This window comes from Cynocephalus volans, chromosome 13 (assembly GCF_027409185.1).
Source record: "Cynocephalus volans isolate mCynVol1 chromosome 13, mCynVol1.pri, whole genome shotgun sequence".
NCBI lineage: Eukaryota > Metazoa > Chordata > Mammalia > Dermoptera > Cynocephalidae > Cynocephalus > Cynocephalus volans.
Window position 1 is genome coordinate 3,316,619 of NC_084472.1, and position 16,693 is coordinate 3,333,311.

General features: G+C 45.2%; 1 protein-coding gene across 1 annotated transcript; it reads left to right on the top strand.

Annotated features, from left to right (window-relative positions):
- Nucleotides 1-6,664: 6,664 nt before the first annotated feature.
- Nucleotides 6,665-14,597, top strand: LRRC30 (leucine rich repeat containing 30). Its single transcript, XM_063077412.1, has one exon. The coding sequence runs from the start codon at nucleotides 6,896-6,898 to the stop codon at nucleotides 7,799-7,801; it is 906 nt and encodes a 301-aa protein (XP_062933482.1). The 5' UTR covers nucleotides 6,665-6,895; the 3' UTR covers nucleotides 7,802-14,597.
- Nucleotides 14,598-16,693: the final 2,096 nt, after the last annotated feature.

Below are 16,693 nucleotides of genomic sequence, written 5' to 3' on the forward strand. Positions count from 1 at the left end.
TGTTGATAGGATTTGATAAAATGCAGCTGGCCGGCCAAAGATAGACTTAAGGGTCTGTGACTTCCCTGTCTTGTTCAGTGACAGGCTGGAGCTATTGAGGTTCGAATTTCAAAACGATGAAATAGCCTTGCTTGCGGGTTCTCTTTTCCTGAATGAATAATGTCAGCAGTGTCACTCTGGGTAAATACACGTTTGATACCAGTTGAGAAACAAGGCAAGTTTTACTTATGTCTCTGGTCATATGGGTCACATAGTAGACAGAGAGGCAGTGACCCCCTCAGAATATAGTGGGCTTGATTCTTAAGTCAGAGGAGCCAGAGCTCACTGAGTAGGTGCTGTACGCAAGGCAACATCCTGGGAGTAAGGGGACAAACAATGATGATGAAGATTTAGCTCCAACCCTAAAAAATGTATTCATAGTCTAGCAGGGGAGATGGGCACAAAAGCTGATGATTTCCACGTGGCAGCACTTCTCACCTCTGCACTATTGAGATTTGGGAACAGATAACACCTTGTCATGAGGGCTGTCCTGAGCATCGTAGGATGTTAGTTACATCTCTGGCCTCTACCCAATGGATGCCAGTAGCTCCACCCCCACAGTTGATGGCCAACCATTCCTTCAGACATTACCAAATGTCCCAGGAGGGGCAAAATTGACCCAGTTTGCTGCCATAGGGAGCACTGTGACAAAGCTCTGGGAAGCCGGAAAGGACACCCAGGCAGCACTGGAGGAATGTGGGTGGTCAGGGAAGGCTTCTTTGAGGAGGTGATGCTGTGTCTTGTGTGGAAATATGAGTGGTGCAAGCCATGTGGAGCAAGGGACCAGCATGAACAAAGGGACAGCATCATGAAACCTCAAAGAGTGTGTAGGGAGCCAGTTGCTACCTAAGTGCTGCTGGAAAGCCCAGTGTCTGTGTGGGGGGGGAGTGGTGGGATGTGAAACTGCAATGCAAGCAAGTGTGGTTTTTTTGGTCTGCATGGACAGGCTGTGGGCACAGGTGTGTCACTGGGGGGCCTTTAAGCAGTGGGTTGATAGGAACAGACTTCTAGAACATTCTGTCCGCAGTGGGAAGGATGGATTACAGTCACTGCTGGCACAGCAGCAGGGGCCCCTTTGCACAAGGTGCTGTGCTGCTAGCTTTCCTTATGCTGTTTCACTTAATCCCACAAAAGGCCTGTGAGGAGCAGGCAGAATTACCCCCATTTATAGAGGAGGACACAGAGGGGCCGAGTGGCCCAGTCCAAGCAGAGGCCGGGCCTTCCCTTCCTTGAGAAGGTGCTGAGCCTTCCTCTTACAGATGCAATAGACCCAGCTTGCCTGACAAAGCTCTTGTTCATGGGCCACTGTGGCGGAGGCTAAGCCAGGGATTCTGGGATCAGCCCAGGCACACAGGGTGTGGGTCGGGTCCTACCGAGGGAGTCGTCAGCAGACAGACAGAAAAACAGTAACGGAGAAGCAGTGAAGAGCAAACGGGATATCCAAGTGCCTCCCCGTTGTTTTCTTCTCACATCAAATTTCCATCAGGGCCCAAATGTTTGTCCATGTCAGTGGGCATTTACTGAATGCCTACCATGTCCTCAGAATTGTTCCAGGGCCCTGGGGGAGACAGGGAGCTTGAAGTCTAGATGGGCCGACAGCACGCGGGCTGCATGAACAGAGCAGGACAGTCAGCACCCTGAGGGTACGTGGTTCCAGAAGGGGAGCGCGGCTTGCAGAGAAAAGCGGTTCAATTCGGATCTCCCTGAGAACGTGCCTATGAACTTCATGCACTGTAGGAAAGTACATGTGCCCTGGGCAGAGCTGCCTGGGCGAGTGCGGCTGAGAGGAAGGTTCGGGGAGGGGACAGGGAGCAGGCCCGCTGCCCGCCTGGGGAAGGTGCTCAGCCCTTGCCTTCCTCGTGTTCTGCCGGGTGTCCTTGCTGTGTATGAAGCTGTGCTCTGTGCGTCTTCTGTGTGCTGAGTCGTTTATCCCAAGGCAGCGTTATTTCATAGGTGCTATTATTGTCTCCTTTTCACCTATGAAGAAGAGGAGCACAGACTGAGTAACTGAGTTTTTTACTTAAAGCTTAAAGGCCAAGGTCACACTGCCTTTAAGCAATAAACCTGGGATTGAAACCCAAGGCAGTCAGGCAGCCAGAGCTTATGACATTGACCACTAGGTCAGGCTGCCTCTCACCACAATTGTCCTAGAAGGCCATGGCATGCTCTAATCACAATAATAACAGGCCACTTTGCTAAGAAAGAACTGTGCAGAGGAAGGCAGAATCCATGCAGGAGAAAAAGAGCAGGAGTTAGAGTCAGAAGACCTGGGTGTTGACCCTGACACTGATACTGAGTAGTTTTGTAACTTGGAGAGTTATTTAATGCCACCGCAGCTCAGCTCTTTCATACTGAACATGAGGTTAATAATGTCAACCTCGCAAGTATTAGTGGGAGGGAAGAACAGGTAAAGGCCCACGAATAGCAATGACGGTGTACATTGTTGAACATAACAATTATTCTGATGTGAGCATTACATATTGCACATGCATACTGATGTTCGCCACTGTACCCCACAGATATGGACAACCACCTTTGTTACAATAAAAATAAAAATAAAAATAAATAAATAAAACCACTCCTAGCACTAAGTAAATCCTCTGTAAATGAAGGTGAGTGGAAGATAAAGGAGGGATGCTTCATAGTTTAGGTTTGACTGGCCTTGAACAAAGTGTTTATAAGGTCAAGATTCAGGTAGGGCGCAAATGTGTGGAGGGTGTCCACTGAGTGACTGGAGGGCATGTGTGTGGCAGCATGGGGGCATGTGTGTATGGCAGCTACCGTTTCTGGAGTGGCTGTCATTTACTGAGCTCCTGCCATGTGTACCTTCACTGTACTGGTTCATATACCATTAATTACCATAAGTTAGGAAGTCTTATTATGTACTTTGGGTTTTGCCATTGCATGCATTTTATAGATGCTTAAACACGAACTGTTCTGAGACACGGTGGCTCAATACAACCTCTCTGCAGATGTCTGCAAACCTAGCAACAGGATGTTTGACACACAGATGTGACAGCTCGGAATGTCTCACTGCTGTCTGCTCTGTCCCCTTGAGCTACTTCCCAGGTCCCTCCACTGCTGCTTACCTGGGATTGGACTCCTCTGTCAAACACTAGTAGCCCCACGAGCTTTTTCCTCAAGTCTGATTTTGAGAAAATCTGGGCTAACACGGACTTTCAAAAAAAATTTTGGGGGGTTGAAGAAAATATTTAAGTACATACGCATAGGGAAACAATTTAGATTTATGTATGCAAAATGTTAACTGGCTTGTCTCTCTTCGTGCTTCTCTATATTTTCTATTTAAAAAAATTTTAATCAGTAAAAAGCTCATTTTATTGAACTATTTAGATATACACATTTCTTTCTTCTAAAATTAAGAGACAGGATATAGAGACACAAGCTGAAAAGTCATAGTAAAAATGAAAAGAATTATTTTTAATAGGTATTCCATTACTGTGAATTCAGGTGTAGTTTCAGGTGTTTTCATAACCTACTATTTTACACTCTTCTCGTTTCAGTCTTATTTTACTTAGGATTAAATAAATAATGTTGGTATTCATATGTTAGAACAATAATCAATTAGAACACACAGGCATGCAGTAAATACGTTGGGCATGTTAAATACACTCCGGTTATTCTATAGCTTCCTTAGGTTTAAAGGACAATCACATTGCTTACCATGCCCTGGAATTTTAAAAACTTGTCTGACAATGCTTCATTCTGAGACTCATTCCAAATCGAAATCCATCCAGACAGCCTTGCAAAGTCTCTTTAGGCAAAAGTCAAATGTGTGGTCAACACAGTATAGAGAATCCTAAAGCCTACAGCATCACACGTTACTGTTGATTCTCCAGGGACCAATACTAAGGTTACCAAAACAAAAGCTGTCTTGGATTTTGTATGCATTTGCCAGAAAAGAGGATAAATGTGACTTTTACTTCTTCGTGAGTGGTAGCATTCGCAGTGAGAATCAGACTTGGAGGGCGGGAAGGGGCTCTGGGCAATCACCTCCTTCAAACAGCCCATTTTGTAGATGAGGAAACTGAGACCCAGAGACAATGAATGTCCTCCAGGTGAACTATGTTCTGACTGGATAGCCATGTTTAACTAAGTCAGCTGTTCACACAGGTCATCCATTTGATAAGTGAGAACCTCACTAGAGAAGACCTGAACTATTTTGGGGGGGAATTACATCCATTACTCTAAAATTTTCTGGGATGGTATTTTCACTTTTGCTCTTCTAAGCTGTGTTGGGGTAGAGTAAGAGGGGTCAATGCCTAGTTAGGTAGTTATTTCTATGCATGCAGTTACATAATCATGGTTATGTGTGGTCCCTCCAGCCCTGCCCTGTAGTACTTGAAAACAAGGAACCACATCCCATCCACAGTTAGTATATCTCTGCACAAGGCTAAGTCCAGAGTCTTCTCATGGTTCTCAGTCTGAGCTGCAGAGCCTGACAAACTGGGTTTAAATTCTGGTCCTGCCATTGACCAGTTATTGATCTTGGGCAAGTGAGTTGATTTTGTATAAGTAACTTGACCTCTATCTTCCTTTTCTTATCTGCAAAATGGAAATAATTTTAATATCCATCCTGCATGTAAAGTGCCTAGTACAGTGACTTTACCGTAGTAGACATTTGATAAATGCTGGCTATTGACAAGTGCTCAAAAAGTATTTACTGGAAAAAATGTATTACGGGGAAAGAGATAATCACCACAAAGAAAGCTGTCTATTCTTCCTCAGCCCATACCAGCTCCTGCTGTTCCTCACGTTTCAGGTACTGCAGCATAATTTCTCATGCTCATGGAAGGAAAGGGCTAACTTATTTTTTTTCTTTTTTTGTTACCGGTAAGGGGATCGCAACCCTTGGCTTGGTGTTGCTCGCACCGCGCTCAGCCAGTGAGCGCACCAGCCATCCCTATGTAGGATCTGAACCCGCAGCGGGAGCGCCACTGAGCTCCCAGCACCGCACTCTCCTGAGTGAGCCACAGGGTCGGCCCAGGGCTAACTTTTTTCTTTGACAGCAGAACCCTACTGTTATAAGAATTTACATATAGAAGGCATGGTCTGCTCCAAAAACTTAGGGTAAAATTTAGCTGCTTTACTTTCCCCCCCCTATTTGAAAGCTAGAACACTCAAGTGCCATAAAAAGAACATTCAAAGTCTCCACCTTTATCCAAGTCCTTTGGAGGAAAGGGGCCTCCCATTGTTTACCCCTCCTGCTGCTCCTCCAGCCCACGTACTGGCCCCTCAGCTGGAATAGACTTGCAGAGTCCCCAGCAGTGCCTGGATAGGTGACAACAGCCGCATGAGATCAGGGTCAAAGGAGCAGCAGCACTCTCCAGGACATACAGCTGCTGTGCCTAGGGCTGTGCACCAGCAGGGCGAGAGCCACACACTTCCTGGCCAAACCGTCCCTTGCCAAGGACTGCAAGCCTTTTCCCAGAACCTAGCTCTTGATATTCCTTCTCCCCTTAATAACCACCTGCTTTTTAGGATTTTTCACCTATTTTTCAGCTAACGTGTCTACTTCCTCCCCAACTGTATTAGTTTGCCAGGGCTGCTATAACAAAGTACTAGGCTGTGTGGCTCAAACAACAGAAATTAATTTTCCTCATAATTCTGGAGGCTGGAAGTCTGAGCTCCAGGCACTGGTTACTTCTGAGGCCTCTCTCTTCGGGCTTGCAGATCATTGTCCTTTCCCTATGTCTTCACGTGGTCAGATCTCTGAACACAGCCACATCTTAAGGTACTGGGGGTTAGGATTTCAACATATGAAAATGGGGGCTGAGGTATGCACACAGTTTAGACCATAATAATTAACTCTGCATACTTAGAGTATAAGTTGACTCTTCTATACTTAGAGTATAAGTTGACTCTTCTAATTCAAGAAAGAAAGGAGAAGTGGGAGAGAGAGAGAGTAAGAGAGAGAGGTCAGGCGTGTAGTAACTGGGGAGGCCTTGTCATAGTATCCCTTCCAGGACAATGGGTACCTTCCTAAGGCAGCTGCTCAAGTGGCTGTTCAAACATTTAACATGTGCCCTGCTAAACTCAGAGTCCTCTGTAAAGCAGATGAGCCCAGGACTCCTCTGGTTGAAATGGCAGTGAGGGGCCCTGACCCCCCCACTGTCACCTCACTAAATCACCTGTGACAAACATGGTGTAAGAACCTCTGACCTGGAGGATTCCAGGTGTCCAGGCTCTTTTTGTTATTTTTCACCAATACACAGTCCACCAAAGACTGGAACAAGTGTTTATGATATCATCTGCTCATCTTCAGCTTTGGAAACATAACTCTGTCTCTAGCCCAGTTGTCCCGAAGAGTTCCTGCACCGTGCAGACAGACGTGTTTGTGCTGTCTGCTTTATTTTTTCACTTTGCTTCTTTTTAAAGATGGGCTTGTTAATTACCCTGCTCAACTGTGATACCCAAGAAAAGCTGAGAGGGTAAAGTTATATGCATCCTCCCTGTGACCTGTTTGCACATACCAAGTCAATAAAACTCAGGCAGAATGACAGTGACAGCTGCCTTGTGGCATTCAGAGGAATCGAGCCGTTCTGCTGAGCAGCCTCAGGGACAAACATATCATTACAGCCTGACCGCTCGGAGAGAAACCACCTAAACTCACTCTCAGGGACGAGCCCAGCTCTCCTGCAGCCACTGAGGGGCCCATCTTAGACACCTGCAAGAGACTCTCCCACAAGCTTTCTCCACGCCGGGACCTCCTGACCACGACTCTTTTCTCAGCCTCCACACACGCTCCCTGCCAGCAGCATCCTGGCTTTTAGCAGCTGGGGTAGCACAAAATCCCAACCTCAGAGGTGGCAGAGAGACTGCGTGGAAGGAAGGTGCGATGGGGATCAGGCAGTCAAGGACCAACTCCAAGGACAAGGACCCCAAGGGGATGCTGCTCCTGAGGAGGAGGAAGAAGTTCTCCCCGTGGGATGACACCCTGCTCTCAGGAAAGGACCCACGGTCCCTGCTGAAGCAGGGCATGTGCCACGTCAGCTTTTGCTTGGTCACAAAAGGAATGACAGACATCCCAGACTTTCTGTGGGGCTTGTCCGAGGTCCAGAAACTTAATTTGTCTCACAACCAGCTCCGGATTCTCCCTCCCGAGGTGGGGCGACTGACTCAGATTGTGGTCCTGAACTTGTGCGGGAACCGCCTGAAGAGTCTGCCCGGAGAAATCAGCCTCCTCCAGGGCCTCAAGGTTCTGTTCGTCAACATGAACTGCCTGACCGAGGTGCCAGCCGAGTTGAGCCTGTGCAGGAACCTGGAGGTCCTGAGCCTGTCGCACAACTGCCTGTCCCAGCTTCCGGCCAGCTTTGCTGACCTCTGCAGACTGAGGAAGCTGAACCTCAGCAACAACCGTTTCGTCCACATCCCCATCTGCGTGTTCTCCCTGAAGCAGCTGGATTTCCTGCACGTGGGCTCCAATCGCCTGGAGAACATCGCAGAGAGCATCCAGTGCCTGGCCAGCCTGCAGATCTTCATCGCCGAGAGCAACAACATCCACTCCTTCCCCAGGTCGCTCTGCCTTGTCACAAGCCTGGAGCTGCTGAACTTAAACAACAATGACATCCAGACCCTCCCCAATGAACTCTACCTGCTGTGTAGACTGGCCAGGATTGCTTGGAATCCCATGGACAAAGGGCTGCACATTTCCCATAACCCTTTAGCCAAGCCCCTGCCGGAAGTGGTAGAGGGGGGCCTGGACATGCTGTTCGGCTACCTGAAGGACAAAAAACACAACTGACGTGGGCTCTGGAGGCGTGGACAGAAGCCAGCTCCTCTGCACGCTGTCAACCTGGGTACTTCTCTAGTCTACGCTTTCTACTCCCATTGTTAGTATCTGTCCATGCTTTTGTTGATATTTGCTAAATTGTTGTTAAACATCCGTCCTAGGCAGGTGTTTGCTTTTAACTCTGTATGTTCTTAATAACCTCAAGAATATTATGTTCATCTCATTCTAAACACAAATTGAAATAGCCTTTTGGTTTTCTCCAAAGAGAACTGCTCTGATTCTTCTGAGGAGCAGTGAGAGTCAGCCCTTGCAATAGTGGACAACAGGTGTGAATCTGATGAAATTCAAAAGTCAAATATTTACTAAGTATGTACTGTGTGCCAAGTACGGTAGGAGGCACTGAAACCACCTGGTTTCAGATGGTTCTACCCTTGAATGGGCTACCTGTGGCCAGTGGCAAGAGCAAGACGTGTCCTTCTGCAGCCTCAGCCAAGCACTGCTTGGGACCAACAGGCACCAGAGCCACACTCTGCTGCCAGTGACCAAAACAAGTAGAGCCTTCCTCTCAAGTTCAGGGGAAACAGCCATAGTGATGTTTTTCTTTAGACTGGCTGTAGAGTCGTGATCAAGCTGCCCACGTTTATGTCTGTGCTGAGTAATGGGGGTAGCATGACGGCTTTCAGATAATGAACATGAACTGACTTTAATGTGTAGTTTCAGCCTTTCCCAGTCCTCCACCCACAGTCATGTTCCTGAGCTTCTGTTTTAGAGATAACAGCCAGTACTCAAATGATCCCACTCTATGCTCATGTCTTCCCCTGACTAGATTCGTCCTCCCAGAAATAGTCTAATCATTGGAATAATGTGGCCAAAACTGGCCGAAAGGCAGGAAAGAGGAGGTGAGACATAGACAAGCCACAAAAAAAGTAATTACCCTTTTAGAATTCAGAAGAGGAAGATATTGGTTTTCTCATGTGGACATTAAAAATGTGAGTTTAGTGACATTTCAAAGCTCTTCGGACAAAAGGCCCTATGAAAACATTGAGTTTGCTCGGTTTTTGATGTTAAGAGCATACAGCTGTTAGATAAACACAGACACCAGGACAAGCAGTGACAGTGTCCCGGCACCAAGAGTCATTGGATCTTATTGCTACAGCAGCAGCCAAAAGCCGCAAGACATTAATATTTATTTAGAGTTAAAGAATTAGAGTGACAAGGTGGCAGTGAAGAAAGCATAGTCCTTCAGGCCCAGGAAGGGCCAATCGCTGTTTTCTTGGCACATCTGTCTGCAGAACACAGCAAACAAGATCGAGACTTAGGATTTCCAGTTGCTGCCAAGGCTTGCATAAACTTCTTCGCAATACTCAGTTTAATTCAATTAAACTTATGTTTACTAGCATCTTCCCCAGTCTGGAAACTGGGCTGGGGACCCGAGAGGAATAGTACTCAGCTCCCTCTACCAAGGAGCTCACAGTTTGGTAAAGAAATAGACCAGGGTTTTCATAATGTGCGGCAAGTTGGGATCCCTGCTGGAGAGCCATGTGGGCAATGACCTGGGGCAAGAGTAACACCCTGCATGGTGTAGACTGAACCTGAAGTCTCAGTAATGAGAGAACAGTAAGCAAAGAATACAGTGGGATGAATCAGCCAAGCCCTTCAGTCACCGCAGCCATCCAACCCTAATTCCTGCCCCCACCTTTTTTCACCTCATTTGCAAAAAGCAGCAAAGAGCTGAGAGGCCAGGCATAGCTCGTTCTCGGGTTCTGAGCTTAGGCAATTTTAGGGTGGAGCTTCTGTCTTACTTTTTCTAAGAGCTGCTCAAAGGGAATTCATATAACTTATTCGTAGGAGCAAGTGATTTTTCCCAATAGACCACAAAGTCAATATTCCCTTCCATAAAAGAGGGAAGCCAATTCCTGCTTTATCATCAGATACCACAGTTCCATTAGCACATTTGTGCATGAGCTCCTCTGCTGAACTGTTGCAAACAGACCTTACCAGTGTCACTTGGAGGTGGCTAAAGAAGCCTCCTCTGAATCTCCCTCCAGCAGCAACTGGAGACCTGCATATCCATGCCAGGCATACACAGGCACACTCCAAAATCCTCCCCCACATTAGCTTGTTGGAGCCAAGACTATTTAAAGACATCAGTGGAATCTTACTTGACCTCCTGCCTCAGTGGTAATACCGAGCCTTCCTGTGCAGAACTGGGTAGGTCACTTACTGACCTTGGGCTGGAGCCCACACAGCTGTCAGACAAACACCAGCGCATGCCAGGATCATGCCTGCGTGTCTGCTGCTGAAGAACCACTTGGGCTCCCCCTGAATTTCTGTGACCTTGCTATGGGCAGGCGGGGACAGCAGTACTGCACTTTTCCTGCTGAGCCATCATTTCATTTCCTCTCACAGCCTTTTCAGTCACTTGATCCCACAGTAACTCTACTCCAGGGAAAGAATGTAACCATATTTTGAAGGTGACCCAAGAGCTTACAGTACTTTTTATAAGGAAAAAAATAGTATCAAGTTGGTTGCCAGCTTCCATGGGTGCCTTTCAAAGTATAGCTAAGCAAAGTTTTCTTTGTTAACACTTAGCACTGAGGAAATCATGAAAGTGTAGTAGTTGCCCGATGTGCTTTAGGTATTGATTCCTTGTGAATGCTCCTTTTTATTGATAAAGGGGAGTGCTGAGCAAAAATCTGGTTAAAATGCTTATTCAAAACACTAACATGGAGGGAATTTGCTATAACCTTCAGTGTCTTTGCTGTCAGATGCTACCGTTGCTGACTGGCTATGAAACGCTCCTTTCTTATTTTTTGTGCTTTGAATACTGCCACATTCAATAACGCCCAGGTATTTATAAAGCTTCTGAAATCAGAGCACTGAGAATGACTGCATTGGCTGCGGAACAGGTTTAGCCAAAGAATATGAGCTAATTGGGTGCTTGATATGGGGAGCTGGCGGCTCACGTTCTTGACGAGGCTGTGGTGTGCATGTCACTTGGCTCGGCACGGAAGGACTCAGTGTGTGCTCAGAAACACCTTTTGAAGCAGCTGCAGCTCACAAGCATACCATTAAGAAGAAATTCTAGGTTCCTAGGGGAGGAAAAAGACTTTGAAAAGACACATCTGTTCAAGGAATAATACTGCCAAATGCATGATACTCTGCGTGTTAGAAAGAAAAATGTAGTCATTACTCAGCTTGTTGACTTAATAAATGGCTAACAGAAGAAATGTACTCCATTCTCAGGCTTTAGTTAATAGACTGCCTTTCTGTGCTATCCAAAGATAGAGTGACTTCAGGAAAGCACCTGGATTTCACAACAGAGTCATGCTTGTGCTGGAAAGATAAAAGAGGGAATGCTGTTACTATTTGTAAGGATGCATTAAACTAAACCCTTTTCTTTTGGCAATGGATATTGCATTTTGAAAGTCCATTTCATGTGCCTCAAGATATACTGAATATACATTTTGATAGCCATGCATTGAAAGCAGAGGAAGATGGAAGAGCTGTGGGCTCAGTCACTGGAAACACATTCAGGCATCAACAGCCTGAGATTATGGGGGTGAGTGAGTCCTGGAGGCATGACTGGGGTGCTTTTTTCACTAATGTACACATGCTGGAGGAGTCACCTGTCAGGATGGAGTCATTGAGATTCTGTTAAAATTGGTAAGAAACTAAAGAATGAGTTCACTAAATGATGCAAAACAAACCAAAACAAAACAAGAAAGCAAAAAATTTGAGCTGCTAGATTAAGCCAATATGAAGATCCTAAATACTGAATTATGCCATCACTATCTACTATTTAAGTATCTAAGTGCTCCCTACCCTCTCAATTCATAAAAGAGCTATTTTTCAGTACTCTATAACATACACTTGAGAAACACAAAACACTCAGCCTAGAGTTAATGTACAACTAAGTACCAGTACCCTAGGTGTAATTTTAAAATTATGATTAATTTAGGAACACCAAAATACAACCCTTTCATGTATTTTAAGAAAATGAAAAAAAAATTCAGGGGAACGTGAAAACTACATAAACAAATAATGAGAATTTTGGCCTTATTGACAAAACAATGTTCTACGAGTATTTTAAGTTACCTGTCATGTTACACCTCGAATCCAAAGCATTGCTAATTTAAAAAAAAAAAAAAAGGTGACAGACAGCATGGTAATAAGAGGGGAAACAGACAGAGCAGGCTAATAATGACTTGGGAGAGCTGGGGCGTCATCGGGCGAGCATGACAGAAAGCGATTAGCACGAAGCTCGCTATGCAGATTTTTTTAGTCGTGTCATAGGAATCGACTTGCAAGCTTACTTTGTGTTGCTTCTAGACTCCTTATTTCAGCACAGAACAGAATCTTAAAGGCGAACTGGAGCCATATCAAAGTATTTCCTGACACTTTTGAGAGGAAGAGACATGATGAAAAGCACAAGACTAGGCTTTGATGGTAGGAGCTGGAGCTGCTGACAGAACCTCACAGGATCACCCATAACTCTCTGGTCTTGAGTGACTGAAGTGTGCCAGGACATGCCACTTTAGGAAGTCTCTGTTTTCTTCTGGTCTCCTGAGCATCATGCCTACCATCCTATGCACGTGCATGAGATGAGGCTCAGTGGGGTGGCGGGAAAAGCTCTGGACCAAGAGCCGGGTGTGTGGGTCACGTGGCACTTACTGAGCATCTGTGTGTCCTGAGGCTTTGTAGGTGCTGGGCACACAAGGATGGGACAGCTGCCTTCCCCCAGAGGCTCCCAAAGAAGAGGAGATTCAGCTAAACACAGTGCGATTCTGTAACAACGACTGCCTTAAGAGATGTGTGAGCAAGAGCAAAGGCATTCGGAGAGATCATAGGATGGCAGAGGGCCAGCATAAATGACATGGTGTGGGGCACACACAGTCAACACAACAGTTGCAGCCCTGACAGTTCCTCTGTTTCATTTTGTCTTGATGGAAAATTTGTGCATCCCACTGTTCCAGAGCAGTCTCCTTTATATCACCTTTGTGGCATTTGTCCTTTTCTTCCACTGGAACCTAAGATGTGGGGCAGACACATGGCAGAAGAGGGGCACAGCATGTCCTGGATCTGAGGGGTGCTCCTGAGCTTCTCCTCTAGCGCACTATAGGCCAGGGTCCTTCCCCAGCGTTCTGAAAGGACCCTGGGTTGGCAGTGGTCCTCGATGCTGGCTGGCTGTTCATCAGAATCCCCTGGGGAACTTCAAAAAAAGAAAGGCTTGTGCCTCAATGTGAGAGACTCTGATGTAGTTGGTCTCGGTGAGACCAGGCTTCTTCCTTTCTTTAAAAGCTCCATAGGTAATTCCCTCACTCATTCTGGGTTGAGAAATGCTGATGTAGGAGCTTCCCTAAATGGTCGGAGATGGGACTGTGAGGCCAATGGGGCCGTGAACCTAGCAACCAAAAGAGGACAGTGAATGGAGGGGGCTCCGAGCCTGGTCAGCAGGTTGCAGCCCTGCCGATGGTCGAGGGTAGGGCCTGGCATGTGTTGTTCTAACAAGCACGGCAGGTGTTCTCTCCATAGCCTGGTCTGGCCGAGTGTGTGTTCACTGGAAAATGTGGAGCTCTGGTTCCCTGACCCAGCTGCCTCTGGGTGCTGCTGACTCTCCCGACCATCTCTGCCCTTAGATGGGGTACTCCTTGATGCCTGTTCTCTTTGCATCCAGTAGAGGAGAGATACTCAGTACTAATGCACTGAATGAATGAATGAGTGAGTGAGAAAGGCAAGGAGAATGCACGGATCACTGCACCTCCCTGGGCCTCAGTTTTCTACAAAGTGAGGCAATTGAACTCACTTTAAGCTCCTTTCAGCTTTGAAATTCTATGATGGTATTTTTTTCTTTTTACTTTGTTTTCCTCTTATTTAATGCTTCAGTAAATAGATACCTGAGCTTATAATTATTTTGGATTGTTCAAGAAAAGCAAAAAACATCTGGAGATGGTTGAGATTGGTGTTAGTGCTTTAATACATCCCTGCAGCACCATAGAAAATGTAGTTTTAATTTTGGTTGACATTCAAAAGTCTAACAAGAGATAGGCCTGTACCGAGGGTAAATCTAGATAGATTTGCAGACCTCCAAACTGCCTGGATTCTAGCTCTAATTTTTTACTGGATTGGTGGCTCAGAGGGAAACACGTGCTTGGCTTTGTTGATTGATTGATTGATTGATTAAAAACTTACCTGATTTACTTTTCTGGAAGAGATAAAATTCTTAATTATCTGTCTTCCCTAAAACAAAACAAAACAAAAAGATATAAAGAAATATCTCATTGGATTTGGTTCTATAATGTGATTTGAGCACTTAGAGCTGAACCCTTTCCTCTTGAAAAAAGAAAGGGAAGCCGGGGTGTCCCAAAGTGTGAGTGGAGGAAGCGTCACAACATGATCGACCCCTTCTCCATAGAACCCCCTTCACATGCACGTCTGAGTCAAACCTGGATTCTTGCTACACATTTTCAGAAGCAACTTTTGCATATGAACACACGTGAAGCTGCAAAATAACTCTTCCTTTGGTATCTTTGATTCTTAATAATATCACTGTTCTCTCCACCTTCACGGTTTTGATCAAAGTCACAAACTGATGTTTTCTACATTGCGGAAATTGGAAAATAAAAGCTTCAATTTGCTTTGACTAACCTTTATTATAAGAGGGCAATATACAATTGTACATGACAATCTTGTGGAATAATCTTGTTGCCATAAGTAATTTGAGAATTCAACATACAGTTCTGGTATTACCCTCCTCAGCCAAGAAATATGAGAAGGTTTAAGGATTTGCATTCTGAACATCACAGGAATAGTATAAACTAAGAATCTATTCAAGAGGGATAAAAGTCTTCTTCATGTTTTAATCTTTTTTACTCTCTTATCATCATGATTAAACTTCTATTCTAAACAATCAATAAATTTGCTTAATCTCCTAGAAATGTATATAACATGTTTTCTATAGAAATTTTAAATTGTTCATTTGACCACGTAATATGTTGGTTATAAAAAATTGAGTTTATTCAGTTTGTAAATGAACTTGCCAGGCTCTGGGTAATTAATCTACCACAACAAATATCATTTTAGCTGGATTTCTTTTACAGCTAAAGTAGGAAAGTAACTCCATTTCTGATAGATAAGAATGAACAGGTACTTTTTTTTTTTAATGCCTCACTTGGCCAGTTCCTTCATGATTGTCACCCATTGTGCAAAGGCTGAGGATGAATTTGAAAAACTCATGCAGCACGTGTGCACTAAAGTGTTGGCTCAGCAGTTCTGAACACTCAGCAGGGGTTCAGAACCTGCACATTCCAAAGAAAGGCCTGGACTTTGAGCGGCTCCTGGGAGATAACCTCTAAGCCCTTAGAACATCCTGCCTGATAAGAATGTCTTTGTTTTCCTGGGGCCTTAAGCCACATCAGATAGTCTATCCTCAAACTATCATTTATGGTGGGGGCCTTGAACAACACAGTATCAGTCTCACCACTGGAGAGGCTGGAGATTGAAGAACAGAGGTCAGCCACATGGGAGCCCCATGCCTACATGACTGGCTCCCAATAAAAACCATGCACACCAAGGCTCATGTGAGCTTCCCTGGTTGGTGATATTTTATACATATTGTCACATATCATTGTTGTGACAGTTAAGTACCATCTGTACAACACCTTTAGGAGAGGACAGCTGAAAGCTTGGGCCTGGTCTCTCCTTGATTCTGCTATATGCTCCTATTACCTTTGCCAATTTAATCTGTATCCTATTCCTGTAATAAACCATAACCATGAATATAACAGATTTATGAGATCTTTGAGTCATTCTAGCAAATTGTTGAACCTGAGGGTGGTCTTGGGAGCTCCCAAAAAGCCATGGGTTAAAGGATAGACTTTTCTTAGAAAGCAGAAACTCACAAGCCAGGAATCAGCCAGAGAAGAGAAGCCACAGGTCTCCAGATCCCCTTTGTGCATGGAGAGGCGTGCCAGGAGCAGGGCATTCGCTGGCCATCTAAGGGAGCATGCCTTCCTACCATATCATTTTTGGACACTCTAAACAACCCTTCAACTAGATATTAGACATACCACAATTTCCTCCTGAATAGTATCATGCTGCTCTACTAGGTGTCATTTATATGTCAATCTCAGTTATTCCAAATGTGTTTGAGATGCCAGAGGTAAAGTCATGTATTTTACTCATTTTTTCATAGTGAGACCTTTAGGACATAAGATAATAGATGGGTGAATGAGTGAATACATGAATATATACATACCAATGTACTTCAAAAAGTTCACGGAAAAACGGAATTAAAAGATAATACGAATCTGTCCATGAACCTTTAGAAGACTTCTTGGAAACACATAGTACTTCAGATAATGGTAAGTGTATAGAGAAAAAAAAGCAGAGAGAAAGAATAGGGCTGGAGGGGTATTTGCTATATGGTGATCAGGAAAGTTGCTGAGAAAATTATGCTTGAACAGAAACCTGTAGGCAGTCAGGGAGAGAGTCAAGTAGATATTTCAGGGGAAAATACTCCAGACAGAAGGGAAAGCACATGGAAAGATAGGAGTGAGCCTGACATGTCCATGGAACAACACAGAGGCCAGAGCGGCTGAATGGAGTGAGTGTAGGGGAGCGTAATGAGGCCACACCAGTGCTGAGAATGGCCATGGCTGGCTTGAGGCCATTGGAAGGACTCTCGCTTTTGCCCTGAGTGACATGAAGGAGACACTGGAAGTTTTAAGTACAGAAGAAAAATACATTCAAACTTATATTTTCGAAGACTTTCTTGGACATCTGGGTTGAGAAAAGACTACAGGAGTGAGACTGCAACAGGAAGACTAGTTAGGAGTCTGTTGCAATGATTCAGGTGACAATGATGGTGGCTTGAGCCAGGGTGGCAGTGGTGGAGGTGGTGGT